Source organism: Protopterus annectens, chromosome 4.part0 (genome assembly GCF_019279795.1).
Source record: "Protopterus annectens isolate FY-2018-M chromosome 4.part0, PAN1.0, whole genome shotgun sequence".
NCBI lineage: Eukaryota > Metazoa > Chordata > Ceratodontiformes > Protopteridae > Protopterus > Protopterus annectens.
The window spans coordinates 677,027,211-677,052,131 of NC_056733.1; the positions used below are offsets into that span (position 1 = coordinate 677,027,211).

Genomic DNA, 24,921 nt, shown 5'->3' on the forward strand with positions numbered 1-24,921 from the left:
CCATTAAGCCACTACTAAAGAACAGAAGGCTAAAGATTAAGTCATAGAGTTTTATATTTTTGCTTTAGAGTTTGTATTGTTTGTTTTATACACTTTACATTTTGCATAATATATGTGTTATATGCATTCATGCCCGTTTTTTATATATATATATATTTTTATATATTTTGGTTATGTGCATGTTTATATCGTTTTTGTATATTTTGTATATTTATATGCATATGTGTTCATACATATTTTTATTTATGCACATTTTTAGAGAGTTTTAGATTTATATTGAGGTATTGAGATACTCATGCCCAATGTTACGTTGAGCTGTTACAATGGGTTAATGAGGTACGGAAGGAAATTATGTCATTGTGATGTCTTTTAAAATTATTTAAAAGATTGTGCCTTTTTACTAGTTTACGGCTTGATAAAGCCCTTATCGGGTGAAAGTGCTTGCCAATTCATGCTTCCTCAATAAATCGATTTGTATTTGGAGATTATACATTCGTGGATTCCTGCTTACTGTGTTTGGACTCAATACGCTTGTGACTTACTGGATATTGTGTTTAGTGCAAGTTCCAGTTTACTTACAGCCTTTGTTTTGCCCTTCTGTGTTCTTGTTATTGGGATTATTCTGCTGTTTCGTCTGAAGAGCATTCACTTCCTGGTGATCTGGTTGTTTATCTTATATTGTTTTGAACTGAACTAGGGAACACAAAGAGCCTTTCCTAAACAATTTGTTTCTGAGACACAGTGCTGATATTCATAGAAAGTAACATTATTCTCCTGTCTTAGGATAATTGGGAAAGAATACAGACATTTGATTTGATCTGTAATTTGTCTCGGTATCTTAGAAGTAAAAAGATTGTAGACAATGAAACTCTGCCCTTATAGATGACAAAGTATGGAGGATGCATGACTAAGGGCTTGCAGTTTGGGAATGCTCTAAGCTGAAGTGATGGCTACCAGAAAGCGTTTTCCTTGATAAAACATTTCAACCCGAAGATGAATCATGTTCAAAGAAAGGAAAAGTGAACTTATCTAGCATAAAGCAGCACGTCCCATGGAGGAACAGCATCCTTGAAAGAGGCCTAATAGGAAAAATAGCCTTGAAAGACATAACTTTTAAATCTGGAAGGACAACACACTTCAAGCTTGGCAGTAATTGGAGACAGCAGCCAAATGCAGTTTAACAGAGGATAACCTGAAGCCTGCATCAAAGGCTTGAGTTAGCTTCTTTTATAACATCCCACTTACTGCACACTGACATTCACAGTATTTAATCTTTTTTTTCCCATTTTTTAAAATCTGTAACACTTGGAACTGGACTACCAATCACTGGAGCCTAGGAACTATTTCGAGTAATCCGCTTGGGATTAGTGCTTCTGATTTGCTTGTTCTTAGAGAAGGGGCAGAGGGGCATTTCATAGTTTGGTACTAGGCTATCTGCCCTGGGGCATTTATAAGCCTAGCCATAGTGATGTGGCTTTCGCCACCCCATGTAATGGTACAAAAGTGTACAGAATAGATTTAGAATACTGTGCCTCTGTCTAGTAGTGACACAGTGAAGACCCCCTTACATAATAGAATTAGTTTACTGTGCCTCTGTCTAGTAGTGACACAGTGATGACCCCTGGGGTAAACCTACGATCTCCCATCCACTCGTCAAGATTTCTCTTGAAGAGAGTCAGTGAGGGGCTCTGCCCAACATAAACTGGGATTCTGTTCCAGAGTATGAGATGCCTCTGAGTTATGAATATGTCCCTCCAGCATGTCCTGTTCATATTTGTGCTGAGGTTCAAATCTTTAGCTCTCGTGGTTCTGCTGGATTTGGATTTTTTGAGGTGGAGCATGTCCATCAATTCCTGATTGGACATGACCTTGTATGTCAGGCACAGATCACCTCTGAGTAGGCGGTATGCTACTGAATAGAGTTGGAGTTTCTTTAGCCTGGCAGCATATGACATATGTTGGAGACCCTTGATCCTCTTGCTGAGGTACTTTTGGGGTCTCTCTAGCTGATGCAAGTGCCGGGTGAGGTACATACCAAATGGGGCATTGTACTCAATCATGGGCCTGATAAGGGAGGAGTACAGGGGCACAATGACCTCCTTTGATCTGGATGTGAATCCCTTCATGATAAGGTGGGCGAGGTAGAAAGTCTTTCTAACCACTTTGGCAAAGTGGGTGTAATGAGAGGTCACTATCGACTTGGGTCCCCAGGTCTCTGATTACTTTTTCTGTACTCAGTGGGTTACCGCCTATGTGATAGTTTGTGGGCACTTTGTTTTTCCCAAAGGGGATGACTATACATTTTTTGGCATTTAGTTTAAGGCCATGATTCTGGCACCAGCTGTCCGTTTCAGTGAGGCCTTTCTGTAGGATGTATGTGTCAGCTGGTGTATCGACTATGGCGCCTAGCTTGCAGTCATCTGCGAACTTTGTCAGCCACAACCTACCCATGTTTGCTTCCACATCTGAGAAATAAATGCCGAACAAGAGGGGTCCCAGGACAGAGCCTTGTGGGACGCCACTTGTCACTGGCTTTGAGTCTGACATGGCTCCAGCGCTTCTGACTTTATGGGTTCTATCCTTTAGCCAGTTTGCCACCCATCTTGTGACATATGGATTTACATTTAAGATGTTGAGCTTGTCTATGATGCCAGAGTGGGGTATAGTGTCGAAAGCTTTAGCCAAGTCCAGGTAGGCTGTATGGACTGGTTTGCCCTCGTCATATTGACTGTTTCGAAAAGTCAACCAGGTTTAAAAGGCAGGATCTGCCTTTTACAAACCGGAACTGGGTGGGATCAAGTGTCTGTAAGTCCCCAATGTCTCTGTTTATTAGTTCCATAATGATTCTTTCCATAGCTTTGCAGACCAGGCTGGTTAAGCTTATGGGGCGGTAGTTACCAGGGTCAGTAAAGGTGCCTCCTTTGTGGAGTGGGACTACTGTTGCTGTACTCCAGTTTTCAGGTACATATCCTGTAGTAAGGCTAAGGTTAAATAGCATTTTTATGTGCGGGTTTAGCTCCTCTTGGAGTTCACACGTAGCACGCAACCCGGGATACCGTCGGGTCCCATTGATGCTGTGTTTTTAGCTTTGCTGAGGGAGATTCTCACCTGGACATCTGAGATGACAGGGAGGTTACAATCAGCTGGGAAAAGTATTTCATCTTTTGGGGGTGAGGGAGGGGAGAAATTTGGACTGAACCTGTCTGCCAGAATGTTGGCAATATCTGTGGATTCAGTGTATTTTTTGTCATTGTGAACTAACTCTGAACATATCTGAGGGTTTCCGCCCAGGTTTCTGACATAGCTGAAGAAGGTCTTGTGGTTATCTTTAGTGTCCATAGCGATTTTTCTCTCAAAGTTGGCCTTGGAAGTTTTTATGAGAGAACGTAGCTTTCTACTAGTGCTGATCAGAGATGCCTTCTCTTTATGGGATTTTGCTCTGTCGTGCAGTAGCTTCCTTCTTTTGTTATACAATTTGTTTATGGCTGGGGTCCACCAGACAGGATGCTTGCCCTTGGTGGAGAGGGTCTTGGTTTTATTTGGGATTGCATGATCCATGCATTCTTGGAGATGTCCGTAGAAAGCATTTGTGAAGGATTCTGCATTGTGGGATGTGGTTTCCATTGTCCCAATGGGCTTAAAGGATACCATCTCAGTTTTAAGAAGTGTAAAGTCGGCTTTTGAGAAGTTTTTCACTGTAGTCTTTTGTGTTGGGGGTGGAGGTGGGATATGTATTTCCAGGGTGATTAGTTTGTGGTCAGACCTCACTAGTGAAGGGTATACTTCCAGTGTGGAGCAATTTGTCCCCATGTTTGTGATGATCAGGTCTAGTATATTATCTCCCCTTGTGGGAGAGGTGACTAGCTGTTCCATTGCGTTTGAATTTATGAATTCCAGGAACCTTTGGGCTAGGGTATTTGGGCTAGAATAATGCACCCAGTCTATGTTAGGGTAGTTGAAGTCTCCCAATATGATGGTGTTTGGTGAGACATCCATATCCTCCAATGTCTTCAGGAAGGCTGAGTGGGGTTCCTGAGATTGGGAGGGTAGTCTGTAACATGCTACCAGTTGTATAGCAGTTTTGCCTACGGTTGGTTGCACCTGGATGGTCTCTGATGCTTCATGTGTTGCCACTAACCTGGAGGTGTGTGTGTCCTTGATGAATATGGACACTCCCCCTCCCTTTTTGGTTTAGCCCGAGTTTTGGGGCTGAAACGCATGATACGAGGTATAGCCTGGTAGCGCTGGGGTGCTCTCAGGAGCCTTGAACCAGGTTTCAGTTACTGCACAGACATCGATGCCCTCCATACTGAGGAGTGCTTCGAGAGCCTGCATCTTGAGATTTAGACTTCTGGCGTTGAGCAGCATTACCCTTAATTTTTTTCCATTTTTGTTTTCTAAGGAGGTGGGTTTGTCTTTTGCGCCTTGCCTAAAAAAGGCACTATGGGGGAAGCAAGAGCCTTAGCCAATATCCGGAAGCCCAGTGGTGACAGATGCAAGCCGTCCCTTGCGAAGCAGCGTGGCTTGTCCAGCATGTCATCCCAAGCAGACAGACATTGGATCCCCTTAGAATGACACCAGTATTTGAGCCAATTATTAAAGCTGGTCATCTTGTCTTTGTATTGTGGCATCATTCTTGGTGAGGGCAAGATGCTGCTCAGGGTCAGAGTCATACCAGCCTGGGCTACATAATCAGAGAGCTCCTCTATGTCTCTTTTCATGTAGTCCAGGGAGGTACGTCTCAGGTCATTCACGCCGGCATGGACAATGACGGAGTCATATTTGTACTTGCTTTGGAGTGACCTGAGTGCGTGTGTTATGTGGCGGATCCTAGCTCCGATAAGCAGCTCACCGTTACCCTCTCCTTGTTCAGCCTGGTAAGCGGAAAGTCAGTGTGTCTGACTATAGAGTCACCTATTACTAGTGTATCAGGCATGGCGTTTGGCCTTAAGGGCTGTGATTGTTTGACACACTGATTTATTGAAGTATGTGATGCATGTGTTATGTTTTGAGGTGGTGGATTTTTGGGTGTCTGCTTTGGGAGCCTCTGTTGTTTTGGTAAGTTTTTTGTTAGAGCCTCCGAGTATGTCTTTGTGTTTTTATGTGTTTGGTTTGCAGTTGTGGTAGGTCTATGTGGGACTGGGTTTGGTGTGTGCGTAGTTACCTTCTCCTCCTGTCTGGTCTTGCCAGTCCTGAGCTGAGAGAGTTCAGCCTCCAATTTGGCTATATAGTTGCATCTCTCACATGTATTTGTGTTTGTTGGGAGGAGGAGAGGGTTGTCTGTGTACATGAGACAATTATAGCATTGTCTCAAGATTCCCAGATTAACCAGCTGAACCGGAGAGGATGCCAGCAATCTACCACTCGACATGCTAAAATATTATAAGGGGGTGCTGTGCCTTTAAGGGAAGTGGGTACTCACAGGGAGTGTGCCTTTAAGGGAAGTGGGTACTCACAGGGAAGGTAGGTGGATGTAGTGCTTATTTTAGTTAGCGAGTGCTTACTTAGAAGAGAGATTTTGAGAACAAGTGCTAGGCTTATAGTAAAGTGATTAGACTAGATTATTATAAGAGTAGAGCTTTCTTAAGGGAAAATTTGAAGAGCAGACTTGGCGGAGCCAGAAAAGTTTAACCGGTGCTGCGCTATGCGCACAACCGCGCAAAAACGCTCAGAGGCGGATTTTAAACAGGGAACTTCAAAAGAGCTAGAAATGGTCCAAAACAACCAATTACTACAAGCTCTTGTGCTGAGGTCACTCCTTCAGGGACAGATAGGCTGCTCAAGGCTCCCCACTCCCACTGGTGAGCAAAGAAACTTCATTTTATCCAAGTAAGGCAATGGACACCACAGGAACTACACCACAGCCTTCCTACAGATTACTAATAGGAAATCCTGAAATTTGCTTTTTATGCAACAGTTTGTGATTAATGCTTTGCTGTTGGTGAGAGAAGGAGCAGAGGGACATTGATTCCTGCTGGTTTCTGATTGGGAAGTACTTTGGACTTCACTGAGTGGTCTGGTTCCAGTTCTGGTGAGAAACTCTTCAGGGCCTGTGTGAAGCTTGGCTTTTTGTTGCATTAAGTTGCTGTGGACTCTATCCAGCACATCTACCAAGTGACTATAGTGCATGTACTGATGCCAGCGACATCTGGATTAATACTACTACTTAGGAAACCACTTGGGATTACTGTTACTCTTTTGCTTCTGGCGACAGACAGAGAAAGAGCAAGAAAGCAAAAGATCACAGATTTCTAGCTATGTGCAGTTGTGCTGACATGAGCACTATCTCCACTACTAGGCAGGTATCTCCAGTAATTAATACCAATCATCATAAGCACTAGTCCTCCTTTTAACCCACATTACTAAGCATCAGGAACCATAGCTAAGCACTTTACAACTATCTGTGTGTATCCATCGTGGCTGAAATGGGAAACTTATGTCAGCAATTGTTTCATGCTCACTGATAACCACCTACAACTTAGTGTGTGAGAGAGACAGTTATAGAATGCTGTTGGAGGCAAAGTTCTCACACGAATCAACAAATAACGTGGAGGATGTCTGCACTACACACCACCACTCAATCAAGGTCTCATAGCTCAGACAAAACACAAAGACCTACATGTGCTGACTATCTTAAAAACAACTTACCTAAACCACAATGGCACTGTAACACACAAATACCCTTAGCAACCTCAGAGATGCAAAGCACAGGTAGCACCCGCCATGAAATGTAATTCGAAGAAGCACAGCCAATCTATTCAAAAGCCCATAAGGCAAACCTCCACACATTCCAATATCCTAGTCATAGGTGGCTCCATAGGGAGACTCACTGATGTACTATTCACCATGCCATAAGGTAAGCTGCATATCTGGTACCAGGATTTGCCACTTCACACATGCACTGAAGACCTTGCACCACAAGTACACATATGGCACAATTTGACAACAATCATATCACATTTGGGTGTAAATGACTTGAGATGCAGCTCCCTCAACTATGGGAAGAGATCCATGATAGAACTCTCTGAATATGTCTGCAGCAGGTATGATCCTAACCTTGAACAGCATTCTACCATCACCAGGAATGATGCTGTAATACAAACAAAAGATCAACTTCAAGAATTGGCTTAACTTCTGTTAGCCAAACAAATTAAACTGGAAAATAATAAACAGCTTCAAGGAAGTGAATTCACTAAACGGAACCAACACAAATTTAATTAGATGAAGCAAGTACTAGTTTAATTAAATGAAGCAAGTACTAGTTTAATTAAATGAAATGCTTTTCGTCGCCTTCATAAGGCAACTTCCTCAGATAATACACATCTACAAAACACTCTTTAAATAATAAAATACTGGTCACATGACTACGTCTAGCCAGTCCATTGGTGCTACAGGCGACCGAATATTTTGTTACAAAAATAATCTTTTAGAGCACATAAAACTAATATAGATTCAACTGTTATACTTTAGATTAACGAATAATTCCACCTCTATTCAAAAAATATTAATTTAAAACAAAAAATATTTAAAACAAAAAATATTTAAAACAAAAATTAAGACGTGAACTAAAATGTAAGTAATGCATATGTATACAAAAAAAAAATATATATATATATATATATAAATTAAAAACTTCTTCTGTTGTAACAGTGTATCTAAAGTGTACATCAATAGTAAAACATATAAATAGTTCACAGATTTATCTTCTGTCTAAGCTTTTTAGCTTCAACAAACAAGTTATGTTACAATGGTCGTTTAAACCAGGTGAGACAAAAGCATTTGATTTGCCATGATAACTCTATTGTCTAATAGCAAGCTATAAGGACCACCTCGAATACTAGATTGAATAAAGTCAATAACTTTAAAAGTGAATTTATGTCCTGGATACCTCATATTATGCCTAGCAAGGGCGTTGTCATTTTTACCTGTATTAATGGCATAAATATGTTCATAAATTCGCTCTTTAATTTTTCGCTCTGTTTTTCCAATGTAAAAAGCCTTACATAAGGAGCACAGAGCTACATACACCACCATTTTAGTATTACAGTTTGCATTATGTTTAAGTTGGTATTTTGTGTCATTAATATTGACAACTCTGCCTGTGGAAATATGCTTACACATGTTACAAGCTCCACATGTAGACATGCCTGTAAGGTTGAAGGGTCTCCTATCACCAGGGGATTCCAATAGAGTCTTTAAACTTCTACCTTTTCTAAAAACTATTTTTGGAAAATCTTCGAAGATTTCCATTAATGTTTTATCTAATCTAAGTAGTCCCCAGTTCTTATATATTATAGTTCTGACTGCTGTACTGTCACAGCACTAAACTGAGTTATAAAACTACATTCAAATCTATTGACTTGAGGTGTGTTAAAAGTTCTATCAAGATTAAATATATCACTGTTGGGACTATAAGATCTATGTTCATAGTTGTCTAGGCTTTCATGTTTGTTGAGAATAGCTTTAATGAGGCCTTTAAGTCTTTTCTGATGTACTTCATGTATTAATATTTCTGTCAACAAACTAGGGTAACCCCTCTGCTCAAACATCCCTGCAAGGAAGTTACATTCGTCTAAAAAATCATGGTTGTTAGACACCATTCTAGCTGCTCTGATAAGTTGGCCTTTAACAATAGACCTTTTTTTGTGTTATAGGATGTGAACTTGTATAGTGTAAAAATGCGTTAGTATGTGTCCTTTCTGTATATTTTTGAGATGTATTTACTGTTAGTAACATCTTTAATTAACCAGATGTCGAGGTATTCTATGCAAGAAGTCTGGAAGTTGGAAGTAAATTTAAGAAGTCGAGTGGAACTGTTGAAATATTCTAGTAAAGAATAAGCTTGGTCTAAATTGCCTTTAAACAAAATAAAAATGTCGTCCAAAAATCGGGTGTAAAACTTAATACTTGGCATATAAGTGGTATTATTGAAGACATAATTTTTCTCCCAATAAACCATCAGGGTGTTAGCAAAGCTAGCACCCACAGGGGGAGCCCATGGCCACCCCCTGTTTTTGTAAATATAAGTCATTTTGGAAAGAAAAATAGTTGTTAGTTAAAATAATGTCCAATAATATTTCCACTAAATAAATTTCTTGGCTAGCAGCTTTTTTATCATGTAAAAATAAACTAACCCATTCCATACCTTCCAAGTGAGGAATTGATGTGTATAACTCTTTCACATCTATAGTCAAGAAGTTGTTATAAACATCAAACTGTAACTCATTAATGTTGTGTAGGAACGCCCAAAAGTCTTTGCAGACTTGGGTTTCACACGACAAATATTTTTTTCAAAATGCTATCTACAACCTTAGCACAGGGATATGCGATTGACCCTCGTCCATCAATTAATGGTCTAAAAGGTGGGTTTGTTAAACATTTGTGAATTTTTGGGACTGCGAAAATCGGGATTCGCGGCCATAATGTGGTCATATAGTTATATAAGTTCATGTCGATTTTTGCTTCTATGAACAAATCATTTATATAGCCTTTTATACGCTGATAAGCAATGTTGACTTCGTTAATTGAAGCTTTATCATATGCTTCACATCAAGCAATTTGTGTACTCTAGTGCTATAGTCACTAGTATCAAATACAGCTAAACCTCCCCCCTTGTCTGGTTTGACTGATCTCACATGTAAAGATTTAAACAAGTTAAAAGCTACATCCTCATCGTGTGTATTGTTAGAGGTACAAAATTTGTTTCTAAATAACTTGTTAGTTATAGAAAAACCTTAAGTCTAATTCAGTAATATTTTCGAACATGCTTAACAGTGGGTGAAGTGGGGGGTTGTATGTACTGGATACATGAAAGGAAGGAACAAAATGTTCAGAGTTTCCAAACAAAACGTGCAAATTGAGTTTTCTTACGAAAAGTTTAAGGTCTTTTACTGTTTAAACCAAGTCAAGTCGACGACTGGATACAAAGGTATTTCCCTTGGCTAGAAGTTCCACTAAAGCTGGGTCGATTTCAATGGATAAATAGTTGTAAATGTGGAAATCGCCTGCTTTGTTCTTTATAATGGTAACTTCTTGTTGCGAAGGTTGTGTTACCTCCTCCGTTTGTTGTTCCTCCGTTGTTGGTTTTTTTGAAAATGGTTGTTGGGTTTTTTCGAAGTAGTACCAGAATTTATTGCCTTGGGAAAATTTTCAGTATTTTTATTGCCATTGCTATTGTTAGGAAGGTTTGTTGCCCCTTGATTTTGATTGCCTTCTCTATTTACAGAACAAAGGCATTCACTTCGTTTCACCTGGTTAAAATCAGAGGCAGGACATTCCCCTATTGTAGACATAGTGGGGTTTTGATTGTTCACGACTGTTCTTTGATTGTCGTGAACGTTGTTTTTATTGTAGCCAGTAGTAGAATAAATAGTCGCAAGACCAACTTGTGAACTAGGTGGCTTAGGATAAGCTGCACAGTTTTCGTATGCCAAACTATCTCTGTTAATTTTTTTGATTTTATTAAGTTTCAATCTATCTAAAAGTTGGTCTATACTGGCAAAAGTTCTCTCATATTCAAATTTATATCTACAAAAGTCACTGTGTTTGATAAGACCATTTAATTCAGAAACCTCGTTTGAAAGTTGTGTAATTTGAAGATTGTAGTGTTTTAACATTAAATTCATGAGGTCGAATCCCTGTTGGTCAAACAGTGAGTTCAGTTCAAGATGAAAAAGGGAGTCCGCTACTAAACCTGTTGGGTATAGATGGTGCCTTAAACCTTTAGGTACAATGTGTTCTTTCAAACACTCTTGGAAGTAGCTACTTTCTAGTTGAAGCTTTTTAAGTTTTACTAGTTTAACATCCAAAAGTTTTAATTGATTAGTTAAGTCAATAGAACCAACCTGTTTGTTGAATGCGTTGTCGACCGGTAGCCCTTCACTGTTTTCTTGGTTAAAAGTAAACTTTCTCGTGTCGTTAATCCATTCGTTAAAGTATGGGCTTCCAATAAGCCCCTCAACGCTAGAATGACTCCCCGCTTCTGTCCTCAGGGGTTGTAAACGCTTCTCAGGTGGTTCAATTCGCTGGTTAGAGTCATTAAGGTTATTGCCTAAATTACTCGCTGGTTTGCTAGGTGTAAGGCAAAAAGAACGTTCACTTCCTGGTGAATTGCCGGCTCCGGCTTGTTGTTGGCCCGGTGGAATTGAGCTGCTACTGCTGTTCGAAACATAGATATTGTCTAGTTTTGAAAGCCGAGTGTCAAAACATGCTGATAGGTCCTCCACTCGTTGAGATAAGGCATTAATAAGTGCCATGAGGTTCAAAGGTTCCGACTGAATTTGAGTGGGATTAAACAGTACCGGACTGTTAGACCCACTAAGTGTTCCAGAAGCCATAGACACCAAAGACCAACTGGAAGCCAAACAAATTAAACTGGAAAATAAACAGCTTCAAGGAACTGAATTCACTAAATGGAACCAACACAAATTTAATTCTAAGATGAAGCAAGTACTAGTTTAATTAAATGAAGTACTAGTTTAATTAAATGAAACGCTTTTCGTCGCCTTCATAAGGCAACTTCCTCAGATAATACACATCTACAAAACACTCTTTAAATAATAAAATACTGGTCACATGACTACGTCTAGCCAGTACATTGGTGCTACAGGTGACAGAATATTTTGTTACAAAAATAATCTTTTAGAGCACATAAAACAAATATAGACTCAATTGTTATACTTTAGATTAAAGAATAATTCCACCTCTATTCAAAAAATATTAATTTAAAACAAAAAATATTAATTTAAAACAAAAATTAAGAAGTGAACTAAAATGTAATTAATGCTTATGTATAGAAATATATACATTTATATATATATATAAATTAAAAACTTCTTCTGTTGTAACAGTGTATCTAAAGTGTACATTAATAGTAAAACATAAATAGTTTACAGATTTATCTTCTGTCTAAGCTTTTTAGTTTCAACAAACAAGTTATGTTACAATGGTCGTTTAAACCAGGTGAGACAAAAGCATTTGTTCTGATTTGCCATGATAACTCTATTGTCTAATAGCAAGCTATAAGGACCACCTCGAATACTAGATTGAATAAAGTCAATAACTTTAAAAGTGAATTTATGTCCTGGATATCTCATATTATGCCTAGCAAGGGCGTTGTCATTTTTACCTGTATTAATGGCATAAATATGTTCATAAATTCGCTCTTTAATTTTTCGCATTGTTTTTCCAATGTGAAAAGCCTTACATAAGGAGCACAGAGCGACATACACCACCATTTTAGTATTACAGTTTGCATTATGTTTAAGTTGGTATTTTGTGTCATTAATATTGACAACTCTGCCTGTGAAAATATGCTTACACATGTTACAAGCTCCACATGTAGACATGCCTGTAAGGTTGAAGGGTCTCCTATCACCAGGGGATTCCAATAGAGTCTTTAAACTTTTACCTTTTCTAAAAACTATTTTTGGAAAATCTTCGAAGATTTCCATTAATGTTTTATCTAATCTAAGTAGTCCCCAGTTCTTATATATTATAGTTCTGACTGTTGTACTGTCAGCACTAAATTGAGTTATAAAACTACATTTGCAACAAGAAGTTACCATTATAAAGAACAAAGCAGGCGATTTCCACATTTACAACTATTCATCCATTGAAATCGACCCAGCTTTAGTGGAACTTCTAGCCAAGGGGAAATACCTTTGTACCCAGTCGTCGACGTGACTTGGTTCAAACAGTAAAAGACCTTAAACTTTTCGTAAGAAAACTCAATTTGCACGTTTTGTTTGGAAACTCTGAAAATTTTGACAAGGGGGGAGGTTTAGCTGTATTTGATACTAGTGACTATAGTAACAAACAAAGTTAAAGCAGCAAGCACCAAAGCAGTAGATCCACGATTAGAAGAACCAGACCGTGGGATGAAGTATAAAAACTTTTTTAATCCTGTCTATTTAAAAACAGTATTGACTCTCTTCTTTTTGAAAAGAACTTTAAATTACATCAAAATAAACAATTGAAATCAAGCGCTTTCGCTTGGCTCAAATACCTAGCTTTATCAAGATGAATTACTTACTAAAAAGGACCATTAATATAGGGCTCTCCTCCAACCATGTGACTACAGATCATAATTAAAATTTAAAGCTATACATTTTCAGTATAAAATCATGAATTATTGTTCGTATTTGATCTGTCATGTTGACCTGGCTACACCTATTTAATCATTATTACATACTTCATTGATATTCACCAAAAAATATAATAAAAACAATAATATATTAAAATATTAAGTTGATAATCAAAATTCTTGTGTTGAAAATTCATTCTACTATACATATGTTACTCTAATTCTTGTTTATATATCCCAAGTACTTATTTAATAAAACATACACACAATATATGAATAAATATTTTAAAAAAATATTTTTTAAAATACTAATATAAAATATATATGAATGGATAATATGTAAGTGTATTTAAATAACCAATGACATACTTGATAAACAAAACAAATTACATAAACAGTTTCTGAATGCAATACGTCTGCTTTTCATCTTTTATTCACAATCTGGCCATTCTTAATTTCAGGACACTTCTTATATTAATATTGTCATTCAGACCTGGACTGCTAGCGGCATCTAATTTGAGTTGCCAAAGAAGTTCCTTATATTCTAAACGTGTCTCCCAATCACCCCCCCCCCCCCGCCATCCATTTGTACTTGTTCTAATACTATAAAACTTATTTGCATATCTGGGCATGTAATAGAATGTTTATAAAAAGCATTGGTTTCCTTTTTTCTGGAAACCTCATACAAATGCTCATAAATTCTCCTTCTCAAGGATCTCTCTGTTTTTCCAACATAGAAACTGGAGCATTTTGTACAATAACCCAAATATACTACTACTTGTATTGCACAATTCATATAAATATTGGCTTGAAAATGGCTACTACAAGGATTCATTAATGAGGAAGTTTACAATTATCTGTATGTTAATAAACCCAAGATACCAATAATTTTTGGGATCCCCAAGACACATAAAGGTCTCGAACCATTGAAATTTAGACCTATAGTGTCAGGCAAAGGAGGTATTCTAGAGCCTATAGGAAAGTTTGTTGATTATGTACTCAAAAAATTTGCAACAACTATGGAGTACATATGCAAGGATTCCTGGGATTTTTTAAGGGGCATCCAAGCACATCTCTTTCAATCCGACCTAATAATTCTAACCATAGATGTGGTGGACTTATTTCCGAGTATTCCACATCGGGAGGGTTCAGATTGGTTAAATGAAATATTAGTTAAAGAATCAGGACTATTGGCTAACACCATTAATTTACTAGTTGAATTCATGGAGATTATATTGGAAAATAATTTTATGTTTTTTAATGGAGAAATATATAAACAAAAGAAGGGAGTGGCGATGGGTGCGCCATGTGCCTCCATGTATGCAAATATAGTGTTACACAGATGGGAACAAAAATTAATTTTTTCCACTAAATGGAAGGAATACATAAAACACTACACCCGGTTTTTAGACTACGTAAGTATATTGTGGAGTGGTACAGAGGAACAATTTTTGGAATTTTTTGAATATATCAATTCCACCACTTCTTTTTTGTCTTTCACATGCACTAGCAGCAATGAAAAAATGGATTATCTTGATGTAACTGTATTTAAAGATAGTCTCAATAAAGGTTCACATCTAAGTTGTATAGGAAACCTACTTTTTCCAACACATACCTCCAATTTTACAAGTGGCCATCCATTCTATCAGAAAAAAGGCATAATTAAAGGTCAAATGATAAGAGCTTCAAGAATGTCCAGTACCTTAGAATACTTTTTGGAGGAGTTGACACTATTAAAAAATATGTTTTTAGAAAGAGGATACCCTGAAGTTCTGATAGACAAGATGAGTAAAGAGGTTTTGGATCATAGGGAGGATAGGTACCCCCCTCTGTTAGGTTCGGGCCAGACCCAGGAATCAAAATCTAGTCAGGCCCATAATACTGGTCATTGTAATAATTATATACACACTTTTTCAAGTAATTCTCAACAAATTGAAGAAGTGATTTCTAAGTTTTGGCCGGTTTTGACAGGACATGAGGAGTTAAAAAAACACATTCCAGAACATCCTAGATTTACTAGACGTAGGGACACCAATATTAAAGAATTATTTGAAAAATATCAACCCCAAGGGAGAATGAATAATGGTAAAAATTTGAAAAAAGGCACTTACAAATGTGGGATATGTAAACAATGCACAGCCATTTCGAATAGAAGCTCTTTATATATTCCCTCAAGGAACTTTCATTTTCAAGCCAATATTTATACGAATTGTGCAGCACAAGGAGTAGTTTATTTGGGTTATTGTACAAAATGCTCCAGTTTCTATGTTGGCAAAACAGAGAGATCCTTGAGAAGGAGAATTTATGAGCATTTGTATGAGGTTTCCAGAAAAAAGGAAACCAATGCTTTTTATAAACATTCTATTACATGCCCAGATATGCAAATAAATTTTATAGTATTAGAACAACTACATAATGGATGGCAGAGGGGGGGGTGATTGGGAGACACGTTTAGAATATAAGGAACTTCTTTGGCAGCTCAAATTAGATGCTGCTAGCAGTCCAGGTCTGAATGACAATATTAATATAAGAAGTGTCCTGAAATTAAGAATGGCCAGATTGTGAATAAAAGATGAAAAGCAGACGTATTGCATTCAGAAACTGTTTATGTAATTTGTTTTGTTTATCAAGTATGTCATTGGTTATTTAAATACACTTACATATTATCCATTCATATATATTTTATATTAGTATTTTAAAAAATATTTATTCATATATTGTGTGTATGTTTTATTAAATAAGTACTTGGGATATATAAACAAGAATTAGAGTAACATATGTATAGTAGAATGAATTTTCAACACAAGAATTTTGATTATCAACTTAATATTTTAATATATTATTGTTTTTATTATATTTTTTGGTGAATATCAATGAAGTATGTAATAATGATTAAATAGGTGTAGCCAGGTCAACATGACAGATCAAATACGAACAATAATTCATGATTTTATACTGAAAATGTATAGCTTTAAATTTTAATTATGATCTGTAGTCACATGGTTGGAGGAGAGCCCTATATTAATGGTCTTTTTTAGTAAGTAATTCATCTTGATAAAGCTTGGTATTTGAGCCAAGCGGAAGCGCTTGATTTCAATTGTTTATTTTGATGTAATTTAAAGTTCTTTTCAAAAAGAAAAGATTCAATATTGTTTTTAAATAGACAAGATTAAAAAAGTTTTTATACTTCATCCCACGGTCTGGTTCTTCTAATCGTGGATCTACTAGTGACTATAGTACTAGAGTGCACAAATTGCTTGACTGTGAAGCATATGATAAAGCTTCAATTAACGAAGTCAACATTGCTTATCAGCGTATAAAAGGCTATATAAATGATTTGTTCATAGAAGCAAAAATCAACATGAACTTATATAACTATATGACCACATTATGGCTGCGAATCCTGATTTTATTCGCAGTCCCAAAAATTCACAAATGTTTAACAAACCCACCTTTTAGACCATTAATTGATGGACGAGGGTCAATCACATATCCCTGTGCTAAGGTTGTAGATAGCATTTTGAAAAAATATTTGTCGAGTGAAACCCAAGTCTGCAGAGACTCTTGGGCGTTCCTACACAACATTAATGAGTTACAGTTTGATGTTTATAACAACTTCTTGACTATAGACGTGAAAGAGTTATACACATCAATTTCTCACTTGGAAGGTATGGAATGGGTTAGTTTATTTTTACATGATAAAAAAGATGCTAGCCAAGAAATATATTTAGTGGAAATATTATTGGACATTATTTTAACTAACAACTATTTTTCTTTCCAAAATGACTTATATTTACAAAAACAGGGGGTGGCCATGGGCTCCCCCTATGGTGCTAGCTTTGCTAACACCCTGATGGTTTATTGGGAGAAAAATTATGTCTTCAATAATACCACTTATATGCCAAGTATTAAGTTTTACACCCGATTTTTGGACATTTTTATTTTGTTTAAAGGCAATTTAGACCAAGCTTATTCTTTACTAGAATATTTCAACAGTTCCACTCGACTTCTTAAATTTACTTCCAACTTCCAGACTTCTTGCATAGAATACCTCGACATCTGGTTAATTAAAGATGTTACTAACAGTAAATACATCTCAAAAATATACAGAAAGGACACATACTAACGCATTTTTATACTATACAAGTTCACATCCTATAACACAAAAAAAGTCTATTGTTAAAGGCCAACTTATCAGAGCAGCTAGAATGGTGTCTAACAAAGTACAGTTTTGTACCTACCATAAATGTAGATGTTCGAGGATTCCATTGCTGCAGTCCTAACAATTGGGTATAGTCCGCATCCAGTCGGCCCGAATACCAGAGATGACCCTATCCTCAGTCTTTTCTTGCCCCAGATGTCAGAAGACCCTAAAAGACAAGGCCCAAAAACCAAAACATGAACAATATATACAAAAATAGAAGCAGGTAAACTCACCTACACTACCACCCCTAAACACAGAGGGGAAGGAGGAGCAATGGAATCCTCGAACATCTACATTTATGGTAGGTACAAAACTGTACTATGTTCTTGTCGCCTTCCATTGCTGCGGTCCTAACAATTGGGTAGAATCCCAAAACAGTGGTAAGGGTGGCTGACAAATCATAAAGAAGCAGTAGCTGACAGCATGCCTTGCAAAACAGCTGGCAAAACCAGCCCTAGACTTAGAGTAGATAGGAAGGTGATAATGCTTAGAGAAAGTATGCACTGAACTCCAAGTAGCTGCTTCCAAAATATCCTTAGTTGCCACTCGAGAAATGCTGTTGAAGTGGCAGTAGCCCTAGTGGAATGAGGCCTAATCCCAGCTGGAACCTCCTTGCCATGATGGGAATAACAAAATGCAATGCAAAAGCCAATCCACCTAGAAATAGTTTGTTTTGACACAGGCTTGCCCTGAACTCAAAGTAAAAGAAACAAACAACTGCTGAGACTGCCTAAAATCCTTAGTCCTGCTTAAGTAATAACGTAATTGCCTGTGTACATCTAAAGTATGCAAAATCTTTTCCCCTTTATTTTGGGGGTCTGCATAAAAGTAGGCAAATGAATAGTCTGGTTTAAAGCCACACTAGAAACCACCTTAGGCATAAAGGAAGGATTAGTCGTAATGATACCCTATCCTTATGGAAAATCAAAAGGGCTCGACCGCCATAAGGGCCTGCAACTCAGACACCCTTCTTGCAGAAGTAATAGCCAACAAAAAGCAGTCTTCCATGACAAATATTTCAATTCAGCAGTAGCCGAGGCTCAAAAGGTAGAGTAAGTTTTCCAACACAAAATTGAGATCCCAAGCAGCTTATATTCTTTGCCCCTCTAAGAAACTGCTTGAACAAAGGATGTGAAAACAAAGGTGGGTCACAATCATAGTGAGCTGAAATTGCTGCAGCATGAATCTTAATAAAGAGAAGGACAACCCTTTGTCCAATAACTCGTAAGATATTGAAGAGCCACACTCACATTTGGCTCTGATATCTCCAAATTCCATGCTGCACTCCAATAAAAATCTCTTCCATTTTGCTGCGACACTCTCCTTGTACTAGGTCGTCTAGCTTCCATAATCACATTTAAAACTTGTTGAGGAAGTTGAGACCTGCTGTGTTTCAACACAGAATATGCCAGGCTGTTAGATGAAGAGAGTGAAGCTTGACATTGAGCAGATGACCGTCCTCTTGAGATAACAGATGAGGAATCAGAGGTAAAGGCCATGGAGGCTTCTTTACCAGACTCCGTAGTAGTGGGTACCAGTGTTGCCGAGGCCAATCTGGAGCTATCAAAATCATCCTTGGCCTGTCTTGTCTGACCTTTAATAGCACCTTTGGAAGAAGAGGCAGAGGTGGAAAGGCATACACATGAAGATTTTCCCAACTGAAAGACAGAGCATCCACTTTCCAAGCTGTGTGATGAAACCCCTTTGTGCAATACTTTGGCAGCTGGTGGTTTAGTGGAGAAGCGAACAGATCTATGTCTGGAGTTCCCCATGACACTGTCAATGTCTGAAATACATGAAGATCCAGTTTCCACTTGTGGGGATCCATGATTTGTCTGCTCAACACATCTGCTAAGGAGTTCTGTGCTCCTGGCAGAAACCTTGCCTGAAGAGTTAGTTGCAAGCTTAGCGCAATCTCCCATAAAATCATTGCTTGCCTGCATAGAGGATAAGAATGTGTTCCCCCTTGCTTGTTGATGTACCACATGACAGTTGTGTTGTCTGTTAGAATCAACACCTGTCCTGGAAGAAGGAACTCTTTGAAAGCCAGTAAAGCGAACTGGACTGCTAACATCTCCTTCATGTTGATATGTAGATGCTGTAGTCTGGCAGGCCACTTGTCTTGTATCCACTTTCCATTTAGATGAGCTCCCCAAGCAATGTCCGAGGCATCTGTCGTTAAAATCTGACTGCGGCCTCTGGCGGTCACAGAGAGTCCCTTGTTTAGGTGACATTCCTGAGCCCACCACAAAAATTCCCTGTGAAGGCAAGGTATTATGGGAATAACAGTGTCTAAATCCTGGCAGTGCTGTGTCCATACATTTTTGAGATACCATTGTAACTTCCTCATATGCAGTTTGGCATTGGGAAGCACCAGAATACAAGATGCCATGAACCCTAATGCTTGAAGGACTGTCTCTGCAGTCAGCACGGACTGATGAGATAGATGATGGAAGTAAAGTGATAGACTCATTTGTTTGTGCCGGGTTAAAAAGGCCATCTGGGCTGCTGTATTCAGTCTCACACCCAGAAAGCACATGTCTTGAGAGGGTACTAGACTGGACTTTATTTCGTTCACAGAATACCCTAGGCATCTTAGCACTGCTATAACATATTCCAGATGCTGTAGAAGGTCTTCCTTTTCTTGAGCCAGAATCAGGCAGTCGTCTAAGTAAGGATAGATTTGAATTCCTTGTAGCCTGAAGTAAGCTATCACTGGAGCCAGAACCTTGGTGAATACTCTGCAGTAGATAAGCCAAAGGGCAATGCAGAGAACTGATAATGAGAACCTCCAGCTCGAAACCGCAGATACTTCCTGCAACTCAGTTTGATAGGCACATGAAGGTAAGCTTCCTTGAGATCTAAAGTTACCATCCAGTGATCTTTGCCCAGCAGAGGTAAAAGCTGTCGTAACATCTTGAACTTGGGAATGTCCAGATAAGTGTTGAGGAGAGATAAATCCAAAATTGGTCTCCACGTGTTCCCCTTCTTTGGTACTAGGAACAGGCGGGAATAAAATTTCTGATACAGGGACTGGCTGAATGGCCCCCATTTTGAGTAACTGAGAAACTTGTTTGTGAGCCTCTTTTCTTTGTGGAGGAGGAACGTCTGGCATGCCTTTGAAAGGGGGCATTGTATGGAAATAAAACCTGTAACCGTGGTGAATAATGTCCAACACCCATCTGTCTTGAGTAATTAAATCCCAATTTTCTTTGAAAAGAGACAGTCGTCCTCCCAAAGGAGCTGCCAGACGAGAATCTACTGGCAGCTGAAAAGGCAGGTCATTGGGTCTGCTTAGGACTGACCCTGCCCTCACCAGAAGTCTGAGCAGGTGAACTCCTGTTCTAGACCTAAAAGAACCTTGAGCCCTGCCCCTACCACGTCTAGACCTACCCCTAGACTGGGAGTCATAAGCAGGATAAGTCCACCCCTTAGCAGGCCAATTTCTACTAAACCGGTGGCTGTACCTGCAAAAATCCTTAACAGTTTGCATAGATTTAGCTTTGTCCTCCATTTTCTTTAAAACTGCTTCCACAGGCGAACCAAACAACACATCAGACTGTAAAGGTGCATCCAAAATCCTTGTCTTAACATGCTCAGCCAAATTCTGATCCCTTAACCAGGCATGCCTGAACTAGTGGCAGCCACCCTCGAGGAGGCCTGCACAGCATCAAAGCCACATTGCAAAGAATGCTTGCCCACTTGTTCAGACACATAAACCAAATCCAGCAACTTTACACTCAATACCTTCAAAGCATCCACCTTAGACTTCAATTGAGAAAGGAGATAATTTTGATATTTCAGCATGTGGAACTGACAATTCAATGCTCTCATGGCTAGAGTGGAAGAAGTATACAGTTTCTTACCCCACCTATCCAAAGCCCTAGCCTCCTTGTCAGTGGGAACAGGATTTCTAACCACAGAGGCTTTAACACCTTTAGGCCCCTGAGAACAGTTTCTGGGTCTAGGACTCTTAAACAAATACTTATGAGCGGGCACCCTATAGTACCTATCAGGTTTAACAGGAGCAGGAGGCAAAGAATCAGGGTTCAGGAGCCTCTGCAAAACATCTTCCACCACAGTCAACACAGGAGGTATAGCTAAGGGCCTATGCTGGGGTAAAACAAGAATTCCCTAAGCCTCTTCCTGGAATCAGAATAATCCTGGCCTTCCCATTTAAAGTGCTCCTCATGGAATGCAGAGTCTCTGAAAATGAAAATCCTCAGGAGGAGAAGCAAGGAGTGGCATCATCCACATCAGAATCAGAATAAGGAGGATACTCCTGTAAATCATCCCAGAGGACTCAGAAGCCTCTGAACCTTGTTCAAAACTGGCAAAGCTCCACCCTAGGCCTCTTAGCAGGAGGGCCCATAGAACCTCTAATCATAGTAATCAAATCTTCTGCCATTTTAAGCATATGTTTCTTAGGTACAGAACCGAAAAGCTAGGAGAAGCCCCCACTGAAGCTGAAATTACTACCTCTAAAAGAAGCTTTAGCAACAGAAGGAGAGGCTCTAACTAGAATAGGCACCTGAGAAACCCCTTCAGCCTGGCCTGCCTCCTGAGATGGGACATCCTGTAACAGTAAAGTTTCTGCGGAGACTCCATAGAAACTCCTGGCAAAACCTCTGGCTCCACTGAGCCTCCTAAAGAACGGGACTGCCGGTTCTTCAACCCTAAGGTTCGCGTTTTGTCCTTCTTCTTGACGAAGCGGGGGCCCGGACATCCGGACGGCATTTTATAATTGCAACGCTTCCCAAACACTAACCTGGCACAGTCTAACCTCCTCTTAATAGTGCGTTTGTTAAACCTAGCACAAGAGCGCAACCAACAACGTCGTGCTCAGGCCCTAAACAAGGTATACACAAAGTATGGAAATCTATCTGTTTCCCACAAGAAATACAGTTATTCACTTTTCTGACATCCGGTTAAATACTGAGGCAAGAAAAGCCAACTCTGATTCGGTCTGAAACTCCGGTTTGGAAATATCTCAGAACGCCAACCTGCACAAAACTGCTTCTGCCGGACCACGCGCGGCAAAAGACTGAGGATAGGGCGCGGTCATGCGCATTAGTACCTGGTACTGGCGTCAGTCTCTAATCGCCATGACCGACGTCAGCCTTATACTCTGGTATTCGGGCCGACTGGATGCGGACTATACCCAATTGTTAGGACTGCAGCAATGGAAGACGAAGAACATCCATGATTTTTTAGACAAATGTAACTTCCTTGCAGGGATGTTTGAGCAGAGGGGTTACCCTAGTTTGTTGACAGAAATATTAATACATGAAGTACATCAGAAAAGACTTAAAGGCCTCATTAAAGCTATTCTCAACAAACATGAAAGCCTAGACAACTATGAACATAGATCTTATAGTCCCAACAGTGATATATTTAATCTTGATAGAACTTTTAACACACCTCAAGTCAATAGATTTAAATGTAGTTTTATAACTCAGTTTAGTGCTGACAGTACAACAGTCAGAACTATAATATATAAGAACTGGGGACTACTTAGATTAGATAAAACATTAATGGAAATCTTTGAAGATTTTCCAAAAATAGTTTTTAGAAAAGGTAGAAGTTTAAAGACTCTATTGGAATCCCCTGGTGATAGGAGACCCTTCAACCTTACAGGCATGTCTACATGTGGAGCTTGTAACATGTGTAAGCATATTTCCACAGGCAGAGTTGTCAATATTAATGACACAAAATACCAACTTAAACATAATGCAAACTGTAATACTAAAATGGTGGTGTATTTCGCTCTGTGCTCCTTATGTAAGGCTTTCTACATTGGAAAAACAGAGCGAAAAATTAAAGAGCGAATTTATGAACATATTTATGCCATTAATACAGGTAAAAATGACAACGCCCTTGCTAGGCATAATATGAGTTATCCAGGACATAAATTCACTTTTAAAGTTATTGACTTTATTCAATCTAGTATTCGAGGTGGTCCTTATAGCTTGCTATTAGACAATAGAGAGTTATCATGGCAAATCAGAATAAATGCTTTTGTCTCACCGGGTTTAAATGACCATTGTAACATAACTTGTTTGTTGAAACTAAAAAGCTTAGACAGAAGATAAATCTGTAAACTATTTATGTTTTACTACTGATGTACACTTTAGATACACTTACAACAGAAGTTTTTAATTTATATATATATATTTTTGTATACATAAGCATTAATTACATTTTAGTTCACTTCTTAATTTTTGTTTTAAATTAATATTTTTTGTTTTAAATTAATATTGTTTGAATAGAGGTGGAATTATTCTTTAATCTAAACTATAACAATTGAGTCTATATTTGTTTTATGTGCTCTAAAAGATTATTTTTGTAACAAAATATTCGGTCGCCTGTAGCACCAATGTATTGGCTAGACGTAGTCATGTGACCAGTATTTTATTATTTAGAGAGTGTTTTGTAGATGTGTATTATCTGAGGAAGTTGCCTTATGAAGGCGACGAAAAGCGTTTCATTTAATTAAACTAGTACTTGCTTCATCTAATTAAATTCGTGTTGGTTCCGTTTAGTGAATTCAGTTCCTTGAAGCTGTTTATTATTTTCCGGCTTAACTTCTGTTCTCATTCTAAGGGGATGCAATATATCAGCTGGGAGGAGACTGTAGACGGTTCCTGCTGCTTTTCCAGAGATGGCTTGCATTTGTCAGCCGGAAGGCTTTTGTATGTTGGTTAAATCCCTGTCCAACCCCACAGTACTTTTTTAGGCAACATCAGTGTTCTAAAGCTATCAACATAACAAAACAGAATCTGAACAGCATAAAGGTACTGCTGCTTAATGCTCAGAGCATTAACAAAAAATACTCCACTCCCTACAAACACTCCTTATCCTGGAAAACACTTGTATATCCATTATCAGAGATACTTGGTAAGCACTCCATCAGTTACAGGGCTTCAGTGCCTACCACATGTTCAGGCTTACCGTATTTGATGAAGGCACTAATGGGAGCAATGCCTCCAGACTTGTTAGACAAGACAATGGCCTGGAACTCCTACACATCAAAATTACTAACAAAAAGGAAAAAAAAAAAAAAAAAAAAAAAAAAAGCTACAATGGCTAACACTGGACACCCTTTATGGCCCCCACAACCAATACCGACCAACTTACCAGTGTGGAGTCCCTATACATTAAGACAAATACCATTCTCCTAGTAGACTTCAATTACCTCCATTAACTAGAAGACTTGTACATCCTCAAACATGTATGCCCATAAATTTCTGGGCTTTTATACAAACTCTACAGACCATTTAGTCTGCATCCCAGCCAGGAGCAATAAAATCCTGGACTTTGTTGTTATCAATATGGGACTGTTAAGACAACTTGGAATGTATAGTTGTGTAAAATCTTACCATAACCATAGATGTCCTTCTCTTTTTATGTTGTAGTATTCATAACATGGAGGGTGTGTGTCTACCGCCGGCTGACATTAATGTCTGGCCAGTGTACAAAAGTCTAAAGCTACTGCGAGGTATGTGCGACGTCGAACACAACTAGCCCAACGTCGGACATAAAGCAGACGTCGGCATATACCAAGCCTCAGAACAATGTCCCAGGAAGAACAACAGCCTAAGATAAGTGAGCAAACACACAACCAGCAATCAGG

General features: G+C 38.6%; 1 protein-coding gene across 1 annotated transcript in view; it reads right to left on the minus strand.

Moving 5' to 3' along the window:
• Positions 1-24,921, minus strand: part of ATP2A2 (ATPase sarcoplasmic/endoplasmic reticulum Ca2+ transporting 2) — a 1,687,617-nt gene that overhangs the window by 367,965 nt on the left and 1,294,731 nt on the right. The window contains exons 23-24 of the mRNA XM_044069765.1: positions 23,006-23,079; positions 10,054-11,352 (exon numbers count right to left, since the gene is read on the minus strand). Coding sequence (XP_043925700.1) covers positions 10,054-11,352; positions 23,006-23,079 — 1,373 coding nt within the window. The remainder of the gene's footprint in view (positions 1-10,053; positions 11,353-23,005; positions 23,080-24,921) is intronic.